Raw genomic sequence first — 16774 nt, 5'->3', positions numbered from 1 at the left:
TCCTGTCCTGTTCTCCTGTCCTGTTCTATTCTCCTGTTCTATTCTCCTGTCCTGTTCTATTCTCCTGTTCTATTCTCCTGTCCTGTTCTATTCTTCTGTTCTATTCTCCTGTTCTATTCTCCTGTTCTATTCTCCTGTCCTGTTCTATTCTCCTGTCCTGTTCTATTCTCCTGTCCTGTTCTATTCTCCTGTCCTGTTCTCCTGTCCTGTTCTACTCTCCTGTCCTATTCTCCTGTCCTGTTCTATTCTCCTGTCCTGTTCTATTCTCCTGTTCTATTCTCCTGTTCTATTCTCCTGTCCTGTTCTATTCTCCTGTTCTATTCTCCTGTTCTGTTCTATTCTCCTGTCCTGTTCTATTCTCCTGTCCTGTTCTATTCTCCTGTTCTATTCTCCTGTCCTGTTCTATTCTCCTGTTCTATTCTCCTGTCCTGTTCTATTCTCCTGTCCTGTTCTATTCTCCTGTCCTGTTCTATTCTCCTGTTCTATTCTCCTGTTCTATTCTCCTGTCCTGTTCTATTCTTCTGTCCTGTTCTATTCTTCTGTTCTATTCTCCTGTTCTATTCTCCTGTTCTATTCTCCTGTTCTATTCTCCTGTTCTATTCTCCTGTCCTGTTCTATTCTTCTGTTCTATTCTCCTGTCCTGTTCTATTCTCCTGTTCTATTCTCCTGTTCTATTCTCCTGTCCTGTTCTATTCTCCTGTTCTATTCTCCTGTTCTATTCTCCTGTTCTATTCTCCTGTCCTGTTCTATTCTCCTGTTCTATTCTCCTGTCCTGTTCTATTCTCCTGTTCTATTCTCCTGTCCTGTTCTATTCTTCTGTTCTATTCTCCTGTCCTGTTCTATTCTCCTGTTCTATTCTCCTGTTCTATACTCCTGTCCTGTTCTATTCTCCTGTTCTATTCTCCTGTCCTGTTCTATTCTCCTGTCCTGTTCTATTCTCCTGTCCTGTTCTATTCTCCTGTTCTATTCTCCTGTCCTGTTCTATTCTCCTGTCCTGTTCTATTCTCCTGTCCTGTTCTATTCTCCTGTTCTATTCTCCTGTCCTGTTCTATTCTCCTGTCCTGTTCTATTCTCCTGTCCTGTTCTATTCTCCTGTCCTGTTCTCCTGTCCTGTTCTACTCTCCTGTCCTATTCTCCTGTCCTGTTCTATTCTCCTGTTCTATTCTCCTGTCCTGTTCTATTCTTCTGTTCTATTCTCCTGTACTGTTCTATTCTCCTGTTCTATTCTCCTGTCCTGTTCTGTTCTATTCTCCTGTCCTGTTCTATTCTCCTGTTCTATTCTCCTGTCCTGTTCTGTCCTATTCTCCTGTCCTGTTCTATTCTCCTGTTCTATTCTCCTGTCCTGTTCTATTCTCCTGTCCTGTTCTATTCTTCTGTTCTATTCTCCTGTCCTGTTCTATTCTCCTGTCCTGTTCTATTCTCCTGTTCTATTCTCCTGTTCTATTCTCCTGTTCTATTCTCCTGTCCTGTTCTATTCTCCTGTTCTATTCTCCTGTCCTGTTCTATTCTCCTGTCCTGTTCTATTCTCCTGTTCTATTCTCCTGTTCTATTCTCCTGTCCTGTTCTATTGTCTTGTTCTATTCTCCTGTCCTATTCTATTCTCCTGTTCTATTCTCCTGTCCTGTTCTATTCTCCTGTTCTATTCTCCTGTCCTGTTCTGTTCTCCTGTCCTGTTCTATTCTCCTGTTCTATTATATTCTCCTGTCCTGTTCTATTCTCCTGTTCTATTCTCCTGTCCTGTTCTATTCTCCTGTCCTGTTCTGTTCTCCTGTCCTGTTCTATTCTCCTGTTCTATTCTATTCTCCTGTTCTATTCTCCTGTCCTGTTCTATTCTCCTGTTCTATTCTCCTGTCCTGTTCTATTCTCCTGTCCTGTTCTATTCTCCTGTCCTGTTCTATTCTCCTGTTCTATTCTCCTGTCCTGTTCTATTCTCCTGTCCTGTTCTATTCTCCTGTTCTATTCTATTCTCCTGTCCTGTTCTATTCTCCTGTCCTGTTCTATTCTCCTGTTCTATTCTATTCTCCTGTCCTGTTCTATTCTCCTGTTCTATTCTCCTGTTCTATTCTCCTGTCCTGTTCTATTCTCCTGTTCTATTCTCCTGTTCTATTCTCCTGTTCTGTTCTATTCTCCTGTCCTGTTCTATTCTCCTGTCCTGTTCTATTCTCCTGTTCTATTCTCCTGTCCTGTTCTATTCTCCTGTTCTATTCTCCTGTCCTGTTCTATTCTCCTGTCCTGTTCTATTCTCCTGTCCTGTTCTATTCTCCTGTCCTGTTCTATTCTCCTGTCCTGTTCTCCTGTCCTGTTCTACTCTCCTGTCCTATTCTCCTGTCCTGTTCTATTCTCCTGTTCTATTCTCCTGTCCTGTTCTATTCTTCTGTTCTATTCTCCTGTTCTATTCTCCTGTTCTATTCTCCTGTCCTGTTCTATTCTCCTGTCCTGTTCTATTCTCCTGTCCTGTTCTATTCTCCTGTCCTGTTCTCCTGTCCTGTTCTACTCTCCTGTCCTATTCTCCTGTCCTGTTCTATTCTCCTGTCCTGTTCTATTCTCCTGTTCTATTCTCCTGTTCTATTCTCCTGTCCTGTTCTATTCTCCTGTTCTATTCTCCTGTTCTGTTCTATTCTCCTGTCCTGTTCTATTCTCCTGTCCTGTTCTATTCTCCTGTTCTATTCTCCTGTCCTGTTCTATTCTCCTGTTCTATTCTCCTGTCCTGTTCTATTCTCCTGTCCTGTTCTATTCTCCTGTCCTGTTCTATTCTCCTGTTCTATTCTCCTGTTCTATTCTCCTGTCCTGTTCTATTCTTCTGTTCTATTCTCCTGTCCTGTTCTATTCTCCTGTTCTATTCTCCTGTTCTATTCTCCTGTTCTATTCTCCTGTTCTATTCTCCTGTCCTGTTCTATTCTTCTGTTCTATTCTCCTGTCCTGTTCTATTCTCCTGTTCTATTCTCCTGTTCTATTCTCCTGTCCTGTTCTATTCTCCTGTTCTATTCTCCTGTTCTATTCTCCTGTTCTATTCTCCTGTCCTGTTCTATTCTCCTGTTCTATTCTCCTGTCCTGTTCTATTCTCCTGTTCTATTCTCCTGTCCTGTTCTATTCTTCTGTTCTATTCTCCTGTCCTGTTCTATTCTCCTGTTCTATTCTCCTGTTCTATACTCCTGTCCTGTTCTATTCTCCTGTTCTATTCTCCTGTCCTGTTCTATTCTCCTGTCCTGTTCTATTCTCCTGTCCTGTTCTATTCTCCTGTTCTATTCTCCTGTCCTGTTCTATTCTCCTGTCCTGTTCTATTCTCCTGTCCTGTTCTATTCTCCTGTTCTATTCTCCTGTCCTGTTCTATTCTCCTGTCCTGTTCTATTCTCCTGTCCTGTTCTATTCTCCTGTCCTGTTCTCCTGTCCTGTTCTACTCTCCTGTCCTATTCTCCTGTCCTGTTCTATTCTCCTGTTCTATTCTCCTGTCCTGTTCTATTCTTCTGTTCTATTCTCCTGTACTGTTCTATTCTCCTGTTCTATTCTCCTGTCCTGTTCTGTTCTATTCTCCTGTCCTGTTCTATTCTCCTGTTCTATTCTCCTGTCCTGTTCTGTCCTATTCTCCTGTCCTGTTCTATTCTCCTGTTCTATTCTCCTGTCCTGTTCTATTCTCCTGTCCTGTTCTATTCTTCTGTTCTATTCTCCTGTCCTGTTCTATTCTCCTGTCCTGTTCTATTCTCCTGTTCTATTCTCCTGTTCTATTCTCCTGTTCTATTCTCCTGTCCTGTTCTATTCTCCTGTTCTATTCTCCTGTCCTGTTCTATTCTCCTGTCCTGTTCTATTCTCCTGTTCTATTCTCCTGTTCTATTCTCCTGTCCTGTTCTATTGTCTTGTTCTATTCTCCTGTCCTATTCTATTCTCCTGTTCTATTCTCCTGTCCTGTTCTATTCTCCTGTTCTATTCTCCTGTCCTGTTCTGTTCTCCTGTCCTGTTCTATTCTCCTGTTCTATTATATTCTCCTGTCCTGTTCTATTCTCCTGTTCTATTCTCCTGTCCTGTTCTGTTCTATTCTCCTGTCCTGTTCTATTCTCCTGTCCTGTTCTGTTCTCCTGTCCTGTTCTGTTCTCCTGTCCTGTTCTATTCTCCTGTCCTGTTCTATTCTCCTGTTCTATTCTCCTGTCCTGTTCTATTCTCCTGTCCTGTTCTATTCTCCTGTCCTGTTCTATTCTCCTGTCCTGTTCTATTCTCCTGTCCTGTTCTATTCTCCTGTCCTGTTCTATTCTCCTGTTCTATTCTCCTGTCCTGTTCTATTCTCCTGTTCTATTCTATTCTCCTGTCCTGTTCTATTCTCCTGTTCTATTCTCCTGTTCTATTCTCCTGTCCTGTTCTATTCTCCTGTCCTGTTCTATTCTCCTGTTCTATTATATTCTCCTGTCCTGTTCTATTCTCCTGTTCTATTCTCCTGTCCTGTTTTGTTCTATTCTCCTGTCCTGTTCTATTCTCCTGTTCTATTCTCCTGTTCTATTCTCCTGTTCTATTCTATTCTCCTGTTCTATTCTCCTGTCCTGTTCTATTCTCCTGTTCTATTCTCCTGTTCTATTCTCCTGTTCTATTCTATTCTCCTGTCCTGTTCTATTCTCCTGTTCTATTCTCCTGTTCTATTCTCCTGTCCTGTTCTATTCTCCTGTCCTGTTCTATTCTCCTGTTCTATTATATTCTCCTGTCCTGTTCTATTCTCCTGTTCTATTCTCCTGTCCTGTTCTGTTCTATTCTCCTGTCCTGTTCTATTCTCCTGTTCTATTCTCCTGTCCTGTTCTATTCTCCTGTTCTATTCTCCTGTCCTGTTCTGTTCTCCTGTCCTGTTCTATTCTCCTGTTCTATTCTCCTGTCCTGTTCTGTTCTCCTGTCCTGTTCTATTCTCCTGTCCTGTTCTATTCTCCTGTTCTATTCTCCTGTTCTATTATATTCTCCTGTCCTGTTCTATTCTCCTGTTCTATTCTCCTGTCCTGTCCTGTTCTCCTGACCTGTCTGAACTGAAACTCTATTACTCTGTGCCTTGCTTTGAAGGCTTTCCATGTACAGGAGCAGCGAGATAGACTGAGGTTAGAGTATATTGAACTAGAGGAGAGGGTAAATAACCTTTTTATTCCTCATTTCTCTCAGTCCTTGTCGTTTGGCGTGTGAATTGAAAGCCCTGGATTTGAAATGTGCTCTCTGCTTCTATAACAGCATCTCCTGTTTGAAATCCAGGTTCCTTTGACTGTGTTTGCCTCCCTAATGGCACCCGTAATGGCACCCTATTCACTAAGTAGTACACTACTATTGACCAGAGCTCTATGGGATGCCTTATGGGCCCTGGTCAAAAGTAGTGCACTCTATAGAGAGTAGTGTGCCATTTGGGACACAGCCTGTGTGGCGTATTAGTCAGCTGTCCTGTCATGCCCACCTCAGTTCTGTGTCTCACCAAGAACCACCCCACCCTGGCCGTCCCCAAGACGTCCCAGTGGTAGGAAGTGCTTGGTTTTTGGTCTTGGCAGCAGTGTTCTGTCTTACCATTTTACATGAACATTTTACTCATTTATCAGTCATTCTTATCCGGAGCGACTTACAGGACCAATTAGGGTTAAGAGTCTTGCTAAAGGGGACGTTAAACATATTTCACCTAGTCTGCTCAGGGATTCGAACCAGCGACCTTTCGGTTACTGGCCCAACGCTCTTAACCTCTAGCCTAGAGAATAAAGCAGTAGAGAAACATGCAGATGGCCAACGGGAGACCTCCTCAACAGATGGCCAACGGGGGACCTCCCCAACAGATGGCCAATGGGGGACCTCCTCAACAGATGGCCAACGGGGGACCTCCCCAACAGATGGCCAATGGGAGACCTCCCCAACAGATGGCCAACGGGGGACCTCCCCAACAGATGGCCAACGGGGGACCTCCCCAACAGATGGCCAATGGGAGACCTCCCCAACAGATGGCCAATGGGAGACCTCCCCAACAGATGGCCAACGGGAGACCTCCCCAACAGATGGCCAATGGGAGACCTCCCCAACAGATGGCCAACGGGAGACCTCCCCAACAGATGGCCAACGGGAGACCTCCCCAACAGATGGCCAATGGGAGACCTCCTCAACAGATGGCCAACGGGGGACCTCCTCAACAGATGGCCAACGGGGGACCTCCTCAACAGATGGCCAACGGGGGACCTCCTCAACAGATGGCCAACGGGGGACCTCCCCAACAGATGGCCAACGGGAGACCTCCGCAACAGATGGCCAATGGGAGACCTCCCCAACAGATGGCCAATGGGAGACCTCCTCAACAGATGGCCAACGGGGGACCTCCTCAACAGATGGCCAACGGGGGACCTCCTCAACAGATGGCCAACGGGGGACCTCCTCAACAGATGGCCAACGGGGGACCTCCCCAACAGATGGCCAACGGGGGACCTCCCCAACAGATGGCCAATGGGAGACCTCCCCAACAGATGGCCAACGGGGGACCTCCCCAACAGATGGCCAATGGGAGACCTCCCCAACAGATGGCCAATGGGAGACCTCCCCAACAGATGGCCAACGGGGAGTTATTGGTCCTCTATGCAGTTCCACATCCACCTAGGTGGAGATCCATGCTTTAATTAGCATTTGCTTCTTTGACAGAGTAGTAAGGTAGTGTGGCTGGAGAAGAGAGTTCTTTAAGAACTTTCACTTGAACTGATGTTTCACAGTGCAGTAGGTCTGTGTTAAAGGGTTAGGTGTTTCACAGTACAGTAGGTCTGTGTTATAGGGTTAGGTGTTTCACAGTACAGTAGGTCTGTGTTATAGGGTTAGGTGTTTCACAGTGCAGTAGGTCTGTGTTATAGGGTTAGGTGTTTCACAGTACAGTAGGTCTCTGTGTTAAAGGGTTAGGTGTTTCACAGTACAGTAGGTCTGTGTTATAGGGTTAGGTGTTTCACAGTGCAGTAAGTCTCTGTGTTATAGGGTTAGGTGTTTCACAGTGCAGTAGGTCTGTGTTATAGGGTTAGGTGTTTCACAGTGCAGTAGGTCTGTGTTAAAGGGTTAGGTGTTTCACAGTGCAGTAAGTCTCTGTGTTATAGGGTTAGGTGTTTCACAGTGCAGTAGGTCTGTGTTATTAAAGGGTTAGGTGTTTCACAGTACAGTAGGTCTGTGTTAAAGGGTTAGGTGTTTCACAGTGCAGTAGGTCTGTGTTATAGGGTTAGGTGTTTCACAGTACAGTAGGTCTGTGTTATAGGGTTAGGTGTTTCACAGTGCAGTAAGTCTCTGTGTTATAGGGTTAGGTGTTTCACTGTGCAGTAGGTCTGTGTTATAGGGTTAGGTGTTTCACAGTACAGTAAGTCTCTGTGTTAAAGGGTTAGGTGTTTCACAGTGCAGTAGGTCTGTGTTAAAGGGTTAGGTGTTTCACAGTGCAGTAGGTCTGTGTTATTAAAGGGTTAGGTGTTTCACAGTGCAGTAGGTCTGTGTTAAAGGGTTAGGTGTTTCACAGTGCAGTAGGTCTGTGTTATAGGGTTAGGTGTTTCACAGTACAGTAGGTCTGTGTTATAGGGTTAGGTGTTTCACAGTGCAGTAAGTCTCTGTGTTATAGGGTTAGGTGTTTCACAGTGCAGTAGGTCTGTGTTATAGGGTTAGGTGTTTCACAGTACAGTAAGTCTCTGTGTTAAAGGGTTAGGTGTTTCACAGTGCAGTAGGTCTGTGTTAAAGGGTTAGGTGTTTCACAGTACAGTAGGTCTGTGTTATAGGGTTAGGTGTTTCACAGTACAGTAAGTCTCTGTGTTAAAGGGTTAGATGTTTCACAGTACATTAAGTCTCTGTTAGGTGTTTCAGAGGACAGTAGGTCTGTGTTAAAGGGTTAGTTGTTTCACAGTACAGTAAGTCTCTGTTAGGTGTTTCACAGTACAGTAAGTATCTGTGTTATAGTAGGTCGCTTTATCAGCTGGTAAGGTACATTTCACTTAAGCTGCCTGTTTTGATGAAGTCATAGACAGTAGTTGGCTGTTTCTCAAACACACCACAGCTGCTTGGCTTCTGTGTGGAGTGAGTTTTATCCTGCCATCACGTTGTTGTGATGGCCACATAAAAGCATGTTGCCCAGTTTGCGCCGTACTAAGAGTTTGTGGGTTTTGTTTTGTTGTTTTGTGTGCTTGCTTTTTTCCTGATTTTGAAATCAATTGTGTGCGATCATAAAATGTGGTCATGAAGAAGAAGAAAAAAAAATAGTTTTGCTGTTGAAGAACAATTCAGATTTGTAACTACTGTACCTTTCATGTTTACGAAATGAAAAAAGTCAAATTTTCTTGTAAAGACTTTCAGTAAATCGCAGATGGTTTGGTATATGTAATGACAAATCTTCCCCACCACTAGGTGGCAGCGCTACAGGAGGAGAGGGGTAGTCTCCTGGCTGAGAACCAGATCCTCATGGAGCGTCTCAACCAGTCGGACTCCATAGAAGACCTGAACAGCCCTGTAGGACGCAGACACCTGCAGCTTCAAACACAGCTGGAACAGCTCCAGGAGGAGACCTTCAGGTAACAGGGGGGTGGAGGAGGGCTTGGCAGCGAGGGAGATGGGGTAGGGGGTGGAGGACAGGCAGTGAAGAAGGGAGGTAGAGTGACCTAGCTGGTTCTCAGCCCCACCTTAAGAGCACTATGAATGAGTTTCTCATTCAGTTCCTAGGTCAAACCCGGGCCTGTATTAATAAGCTGTCCTCTATTATTCTCTAGTCCAGACCCAGGCCTGTATTAATAAGCTGTCCTCTATTATTCTACAGACCCAGGCCTGTATTAATAAGCTGTCCTCTATTATTCTCTAGTCCAGACCCAGGCCTGTATTAATAAGCTGTCCTCTATTATTCTCTAGTCCAGACCCGGGCCTGTATTAATAAACTGTTCTCTATTATTCTCTAGTCCAGACCCGGGCCTGTATTAATAAGCTGTCCTCTATTATTCTCTAGTCCAGACCCGGGCCTGTATTAATAAGCTGTCCTCTATTATTCTCTAGTCCAGACCCGGGCCTGTATTAATAAACTGTCCTCTATAATTCTCTAGTCCAGACTTGGGCCTGTATTAATAAGCTGTCCTTTATTATTCTACAGTCCAGACCTGGGCCTGTATTAATAAGCTGTCCTCTATTATTCTCCAGACCAGGGCCTGTATTAATAAACTGTAGAAAATAGGTATTAATAAAGCTTCTCAGAGTAGGAGTACTGCTCTAGGATCAGGCCTCCCTGTCCACATTATGTTATTCATTATGATCTAAAAGACAACTGATCCTAGCTAGACCAGCCGCTAACCATTGGGCTCTCACAGCAGGCACTCAGAGATGTCCCTGTTGAGCTGGGACTGGGACTACCTGCCCCTCCCTTTCACCCTGCACCCTGCACCCCACCCAGCCCCCTCGCTGCCCCTGTTTGACGGGAGGTAAAAACACAGTGCCTGGGGTTCATCTTACCCACGGAACCTCACTACCTGGAGGCCAGGGACTCACTCACTCTGACTGGGTCCACCACAGGACCTTGGGCCATCACCACGGTGTCTGGTTCACCACAGGACCTTGGGCCATCACCACGGTGTCTGGTTCTGGGCCATCACCACGGTGTCTGGTTCACCACAGGACCCTGGGCCATCACCACGGTGTCTGGTTCACCACAGGACCCTGGGCCATCACCACGGTGTCTGGTTCACCACAGGACCCTGGGCCATCACCACGGTGTCTGGTTCACCACAGGACCCTGGGCCATCACCACGGTGTCTGGTTCACCACAGGACCCTGGGCCATCACCACGGTGTCTGGTTCACCACAGGACCTTGGGCCATCACCACGGTGTCTGGTTCACCACAGGACCCTGGGCCATCACCACGGTGTCTGGTTCACCACAGGACCCTGGGCCATCACCACGGTGTCTGGTTCACCACAGGACCCTGGGCCATCACCACGGTGTCTGGTTCACCACAGGACCTTGGGCCATCACTGAGAGAGTCACTGGGAGACTATAGTCCAGCGTTTCCCAAACAGGGTGCACGTTTAGATTCATGCCTTAAAACCACACAGCCGATTCAAATGATCAAAGCTTGATGATCAGTTGAATCGGCTTTGTAGTGAAAGGGGCAAAAACCAAACCTTGCACCCCTGCATCCCAGGACCGAGTTTGGGAAACGCTGGACTATGGGTTTAGGCACTCATCCATAATAGGCCATTCTCCGTCTGAGGCATTTTCTATCGCTCTTGGTCGTCGTCCCCCCCCCCCCCCCCCGGACCAACTGAGCACAACGTCCTCAAACAACCTCAAAATGTAAACTTCACCAGCTCAAATCTCAAGTTGAAGCTTTTGAGGCACTGAGTGACCTGTGAGTTTGTGTATCGATATCTGTCATCAGTTAGTTGTGTGTGTGTGTGTGTGTGGGTGTGTGTGTGTGTGTGTGTGTGTGTGTGTGTCTGTGTGTGTGTGTGTGTCTGTGTGTGTCTGTGTGTCTGTGTGTCTGTGTGTGTCTGTGTGTGTCTGTGTGTGTCTGTGTGTGTCTGTGTGTGTCTGTGTGTGTGTGTGTGTGTGTCTGTGTGTGTGTGTGTGTGTGTGTGTGTGTGTGTCTGTGTGTCTGTGTGTGTGTGTGTGTGTGTGTGTGTGTGTGTGTCTGTGTGTCTGTGTGTCTGTGTCTGTGTGTCTGTGTCTGTGTGTCTGTGTGTGTGTGTGTGTCTGTGTGTGTGTGTGTGTGTGTGTGTCTGTGTGTCTGTGTGTGTGTGTGTGTTGGGGGTTTTCAGTTTGGACTGAGGTGTATGTTTCTCTCTCTGGGGCGTCTGCAGGTTGGAGGTAGCGAAGGATGACTATCGTATCCGCTGTGAGGAGTTAGGAAAGGAACTGACAGAGCTGAGAGGACAGAATGAAGAGCTCACCTCCCTGGCTGACGAGGCCCAGTCACTGAAGGACGAGATGGACGTACTCAGGTAGCCCCTACACCCTGGCCCCTACACCCTAACCCCTACACCCTAACCCCTACACCCTAACCCCTAACCCTGGCTGATGAGGCCCAGTCACTGAAGGACGAGATGGACGTACTCCGGTAGGAACTACACCCTAACCCCCTACACCCTAACCCCCTACACCCTAACCCCCTACACCCTAACCCCTACACCCTAACCCCTACACCCTAACCCCTTACACCCTAACCCCTACACCCTAACCCCTAACCCTGGCTGATGAGGCCCAGTCACTGAAGGACGAGATGGACGTACTCAGGTAGCCCCTACACCCTAACCCCTTACACCCTAACCCCTTACACCCTAACCCCTTACACCCTAACCCCTTACACCCTAACCCCTACACCCTAACCCCTACACCCTAACCCCCTATACCCTAACCCCCTATACCCTAACCCCCTATACCCTAACCCCCTATACCCTAACCCCCTACACCCTAACCCCCTACACCCTAACCCCCTACACCCTAACCCCCTACACCCTAACCCCCTACACCCTAATCCCTACACCCTAACCCCCTACACCCTAACCCCCTACACCCTAACCCCCTACACCCTAACCCCCTACACCCTAATCCCTACACCCTAACCCCCTATACCCTAACCCCCTATACCCTAACCCCCTATACCCTAACCCCCTATACCCTTACACCCTAACCCCCTATACCCTACACCCTAACCCCCTACACCCTAACCCCCTACACCCTAACCCCTACACCCTAACCCCTACACCCTAACCCCTACACCCTAACGAGGCCCAGTCACTGAAGGGACTTGATGAATGTACTCACCCAACTGAGCCTCTGTTTTCCATGGTTGGGGGTCAATCCAGTTTGTAATTTCAGTTTTAATTGGAATTGACCCCCAGCCATGGTAACGCTCCAGAACGAGTTACCCCAGCTAGCCAGCATGCAGTGGTTCGCTAGTGGCCTGCCAGCATGCAGTGGTTCACCAGTGGCCTGCCAGCATGCAGTGGTTCACTAGTGGCCTGCCAGCATGCAGTGGTTCACCAGTGGCCTGCCAGCATGCAGTGGTTCACTAGTGGCCTGCCAGCATGCAGTGGTTCGCTAGTGGCCTGCCAGCATGCAGTGGTTCGCTAGTGGCCCGCCAGCATGCAGTGGTTCGCTAGTGGCCCGCCAGCATGCAGTGGTTCGCTAGTGGCCCGCCAGCATGCAGTGGTTCGCTAGTGGCCCGCCAGCATGCAGTGGTTCGCTAGTGGCCCGCCAGCATGCAGTGGTTCGCTAGTGGCCCGCCAGCATGCATTGGTTCGCTAGTGGCCCGCCAGCATGCAGTGGTTCGCTAGTGGCCCGCCAGCATGCAGTGGTTCGCTAGTGGCCCGCCAGCATGCAGTGGTTCGCTAGTGGCCCGCCAGCATGCAGTGGTTCGCTAGTGGCCCGCCAGCATGCAGTGGTTCACTAGTGGCCCGCCAGCATGCAGTGGTTCACCAGTGGCCTGCCAGCATGCAGTGGTTCACTAGTGGCCTGCCAGCATGCAGTGGTTCACTAGTGGCCTGCCAGCATGCAGTGGTTCACCAGTGGCCTGCCAGCATGCAGTGGTTCACTAGTGGCCTGCCAGCATGCAGTGGTTCACCAGTGGCCTGCCAGCATGCAGTGGTTCACCAGTGGCCTGCCAGCATGCAGTGGTTCACTAGTGGCCCGCCAGCATGCAGTGGTTCGCTAGTGGCCTGCCAGCATGCAGTGGTTCACTAGTGGCCTGCCAGCATGCAGTGGTTCGCTAGTGGCCTGCCAGCATGCAGTGGTTCACTAGTGGCCTGCCAGCATGCAGTGGTTCACTAGTGGCCCGCCAGCATGCAGTGGTTCACTAGTGGCCCGCCAGCATGCAGTGGTTCGCTAGTGGCCCGCCAGCATGCAGTGGTTCGCTAGTGGCCCGCCAGCATGCAGTGGTTCACCAGTGGCCCGCCAGCATGCAGTGGTTCACTAGTGGCCCGCCAGCATGCAGTGGTTCACTAGTGGCCCGCCAGCATGCAGTGGTTCACTAGTGGCCCGCCAGCATGCAGTGGTTCGCTAGTGGCCCGCCAGCATGCAGTGGTTCGCTAGTGGCCCGCCAGCATGCAGTGGTTCGCTAGTGGCCCGCCAGCATGCAGTGGTTCGCTAGTGGCCTGCCTGCATGCATGCAGTGGTTCGCTAGTGGCCTGCCTGCATGCATGCAGTGGTTCACTAGTGGCCTGCCAGCATGCAGTGGTTCGCTAGTGGCCTGCCAGCATGCAGTGGTTCGCTAGTGGCCTGCCAGCATGCAGTGGTTCACTAGTGGCCCGCCAGCATGCAGTGGTTCACTAGTGGCCCGCCAGCATGCAGTGGTTCACTAGTGGCCTGCCAGCATGCAGTGGTTCGCTAGTGGCCTGCCAGCATGCAGTGGTTCGCTAGTGGCCCGCCAGCATGCAGTGGTTCACCAGTGGCCCGCCAGCATGCAGTGGTTCACTAGTGGCCCGCCAGCATGCAGTGGTTCGCTAGTGGCCCGCCAGCATGCAGTGGTTCACTAGTGGCCCGCCAGCATGCAGTGGTTCACTAGTGGCCTGCCATCGACACAGTTAGCAGCCCACTGATGACACTACAACGTTTTGTATAGACGCTAACCTAAGCTTGTGTACGTGTCCCTGCAGACACTCGTCGGACAAGGTGTCCAAGCTGGAGGTCATGGTGGAGTCGTACAAGAAGAAGCTAGAGGACCTGGGAGATCTGAGGAGACAGGTCAAACTGTTGGAGGAGAAGAACACTCTGTACATGCAGAACACTGTCAGTCTGGAGGAAGAAGTACGCAAGGCCAACACCACGAGAGGACAGCTGGAGTCCTACAAGAGACAGGTATGGACAGAGACTGAACACCACTACAAACACACAGAGAGACAGTTTAACATCCTGTCCTTTGTTGTCCCCAGGTGGTAGAGCTGCAGAACAAGCTGTCTGAGGAGTCGAAAAAGACAGACAAGATGGAGTTTGAATACAAGAGACTCAAGGAGAAGGTGGACTCTCTCCAGAAAGAAAAAGATGTAGGTGCTAGTATGGTTCATTTCACTTTACGGTACTGTACTTCAGTACTACTATAGTTTACAGGACTACAGGTCAACATTGACTTTACGGTACTGTACTTCAGTACTACTATAGTTTACAGGACTACAGGTCAACATTGACTTTACGGTACTGTACTTCGGTACTGTACTTCAGTACTACTGTAGTTTACAGAACTACAGGTCAACATTGACTTTACAGTACTGTACCTCAGTACTACTGTAGTTTACAGAACTACAGGTCAACATTGACTTTACGGTACTGTACTTCGGTACTGTACCTCAGTACTACTGTAGTTTACAGAACAACATTGACTTTACAGTACTGTACTTCAGTACTACTGTAGTTTACAGAACAACATTGACTTTACAGTACTGTACTTCAGTACTACTGTAGTTTACAGAACTACAGGTCAACATTGACTTTACAGTACTGTACTTCAGTACTACTGTAGTTTATAGAATTACAGGTCAACATTGACTGTACAGTACTGTACTTCAGTACTACTGTAGTTTATAGAACTACAGGTCAACATTGACTTTACAGTACTGTACTTCAGTACTACTGTAGTTTACAGAACTACAGGTCAACATTGACTGTACAGTACTGTACTTCAGTACTACTGTAGTTTATAGAACTACAGGTCAACATTGACTTTACAGTACTGTACTTGAGTACTACTGTAGTTTACAGAACTACAGGTCAACATTGACTTTACAGTACTGTACCTCAGTACTACTGTAGTTTACAGAACTACAGGTCAACATTGACTTTACAGTACTGTACTTCAGTACTACTGTAGTTTACAGAACTACAGGTCAACATTGACTTTACGGTACTGTACTTTGGTACTGTACCTCAGTACTAATGTAGTTTACAGAACTACAGGTCAACATTGACTGTACAGTACTGTACTTGAGTACTACTGTAGTTTACAGAACTACAGGTCATCATTGACTTTACAGTACTGTACCTCAGTACTACTGTAGTTTACAGAACTACAGGTCAACATTGACTTTACAGTACTGTACCTCAGTACTACTGTAGTTTACAGAACTACAGGTCAACATTGACTTTACAGTACTGTACCTCAGTACTACTGTAGTTTACAGAACTACAGGTCAACATTGACTTTACGGTACTGTACTTCGGTACTGTACCTCAGTACTACTGTAGTTTACAGAACTACAGGTCAACATTGACTGTACAGTACTGTACTTGAGTACTACTGTAGTTTACAGAACTACAGGTCATCATTGACTTTACAGTACTGTACTTAAGTACTACTGTAGTTTACAGAATTACAGGTCAACATTGACTTTACAGTACTGTACCTCAGTACTACTGTAGTTTACAGAACTACAGGTCAACATTGACTTTACAGTACTGTACTTCAGTACTACTGTAGTTTACAGGACAACATTGACTTTACAGTACTGTACTTCAGTACTACTGTAGTTTACAGAACTACAGGTCAACATTGACTTTACGGTACTATACAGAACTACAGGTCAACATTGGCATTCCATTGTCAAGCAATCCGTCACAACAGATCTCTCCCCTCTCTCACTCTCCTCCCTTTCTCTCTCCCCTCTCTCACTCTCCTTTCTCCTCTCTCTCCCCTTTCTCTCTCTTTTTCTCTCTCGTTCTCTCTCTCCTCTCTCTCTACCCCTCCCCCCTCCAGCGGATGAGGTCAGAGAGAGACTCCCTAAAGGAGACCATTGAGGATCTGCGTTTTGTTGAGGCTCAGGAAGGACAGCTGTCTACAGGTAACAGTCACAGACACTCCTCTGCTCTCCCATCGTTGATCTGTTGATCCCTCATGTGTCTCCCATGTCGTCAGAAAAGACCTGTAAGCTACAGTATGTTACTGAAGGATGGTAACAGGTTAGGGCTGTTGCTACTCGTAGGGCTGTTGCTACTCGTAGGGCTGTTGCTACTCGTAGGGCTGTTGCTACTCGTAGGGCTGTTGCTACTCGTAGGGCTGTTTCTACTCGTAGGGCTGTTGCTACTCGTAGGGCTGTTGCTACTCGTAGGGCTGTTTCTACTCGTAGGGCTGTTTCTACTCGTAGGGCTGTTGCTACTCGTAGCAGTGACGTTTTTGGCGTAGTTAGTTCATGTTCATGTCCCTACAGGTCCTCTGGTCTATAACATGTTCATGTCCCTACAGGTCCTCTGGTCTATAACATGTTCATGTCCCTACTGGTCCTCTGGTCTATAACATGTTCATGTCCCTACCCTCTGGTCTATAACATGTTCATGTCCCTACCCTCTGGTCTATAACATGTTCATGTCCCTACAGGTCCTCTGGTCTATAACATGTTCATGTCCCTACAGGTCCTCTGGTCTATAACATGTTCATGTCCCTACAGGTCCTCTGGTCTATAACATGTTCATGTCCCTACCCTCTGGTCTATAACATGTTCATGTCCCTACAGGTCCTCTGGTCTATAACATGTTCATGTCCCTACCCTCTGGTCTATAACATGTTCATGTCCCTACCCTCTGGTCTATAACATGTTCATGTCCCTACCCTCTGGTCTATAACATGTTCATGTCCCTACTGGTCCTCTGGTCTATAACATGTTCATGTCCCTACAGGTCCTCTGGTCTATAACATGTTCATGTCCCTACAGGTCCTCTGGTCTATAACATGTTCATGTCCCTACAGGTCCTCTGGTCTATAACATGTTCATGTCCCTACCCTCTGGTCTATAACATGTTCATGTCCCTACAGGTCCTCTGGTCTATAACATGTTCATGTCCCTACAGGTCCTCTGGTCTATAACATGTTCATGTCCC

The 16774-nt window shown here is 47.6% G+C and overlaps 1 protein-coding gene across 3 annotated transcripts in view; it reads left to right on the top strand.

Annotated features, from left to right (window-relative positions):
- LOC106572396 (hook microtubule tethering protein 3) overlaps positions 1–16774 on the top strand; it is an 83152-nt gene that overhangs the window by 27717 nt on the left and 38661 nt on the right. For all 3 annotated transcript variants that reach the window (XR_014379031.1, XR_014379030.1, XM_045694087.2), the window contains exons 8-12: positions 8341–8504; positions 10774–10914; positions 13567–13768; positions 13843–13953; positions 15657–15741. Coding sequence is in view for 1 of the 3 variants with exons in the window: in XM_045694087.2 (XP_045550043.2) it covers positions 8341–8504; positions 10774–10914; positions 13567–13768; positions 13843–13953; positions 15657–15741 (703 nt within the window). In the remaining 2 variants the exon portion in view is untranslated. The remainder of the gene's footprint in view (positions 1–8340; positions 8505–10773; positions 10915–13566; positions 13769–13842; positions 13954–15656; positions 15742–16774) is intronic.

This window comes from Salmo salar, chromosome 01 (genome assembly GCF_965601325.2).
Source record: "Salmo salar chromosome 01, fSalSal1, whole genome shotgun sequence".
Taxonomy (NCBI): domain Eukaryota; kingdom Metazoa; phylum Chordata; class Actinopteri; order Salmoniformes; family Salmonidae; genus Salmo; species Salmo salar.
This window is presented reverse-complemented; position numbering and strand designations above follow the sequence as displayed.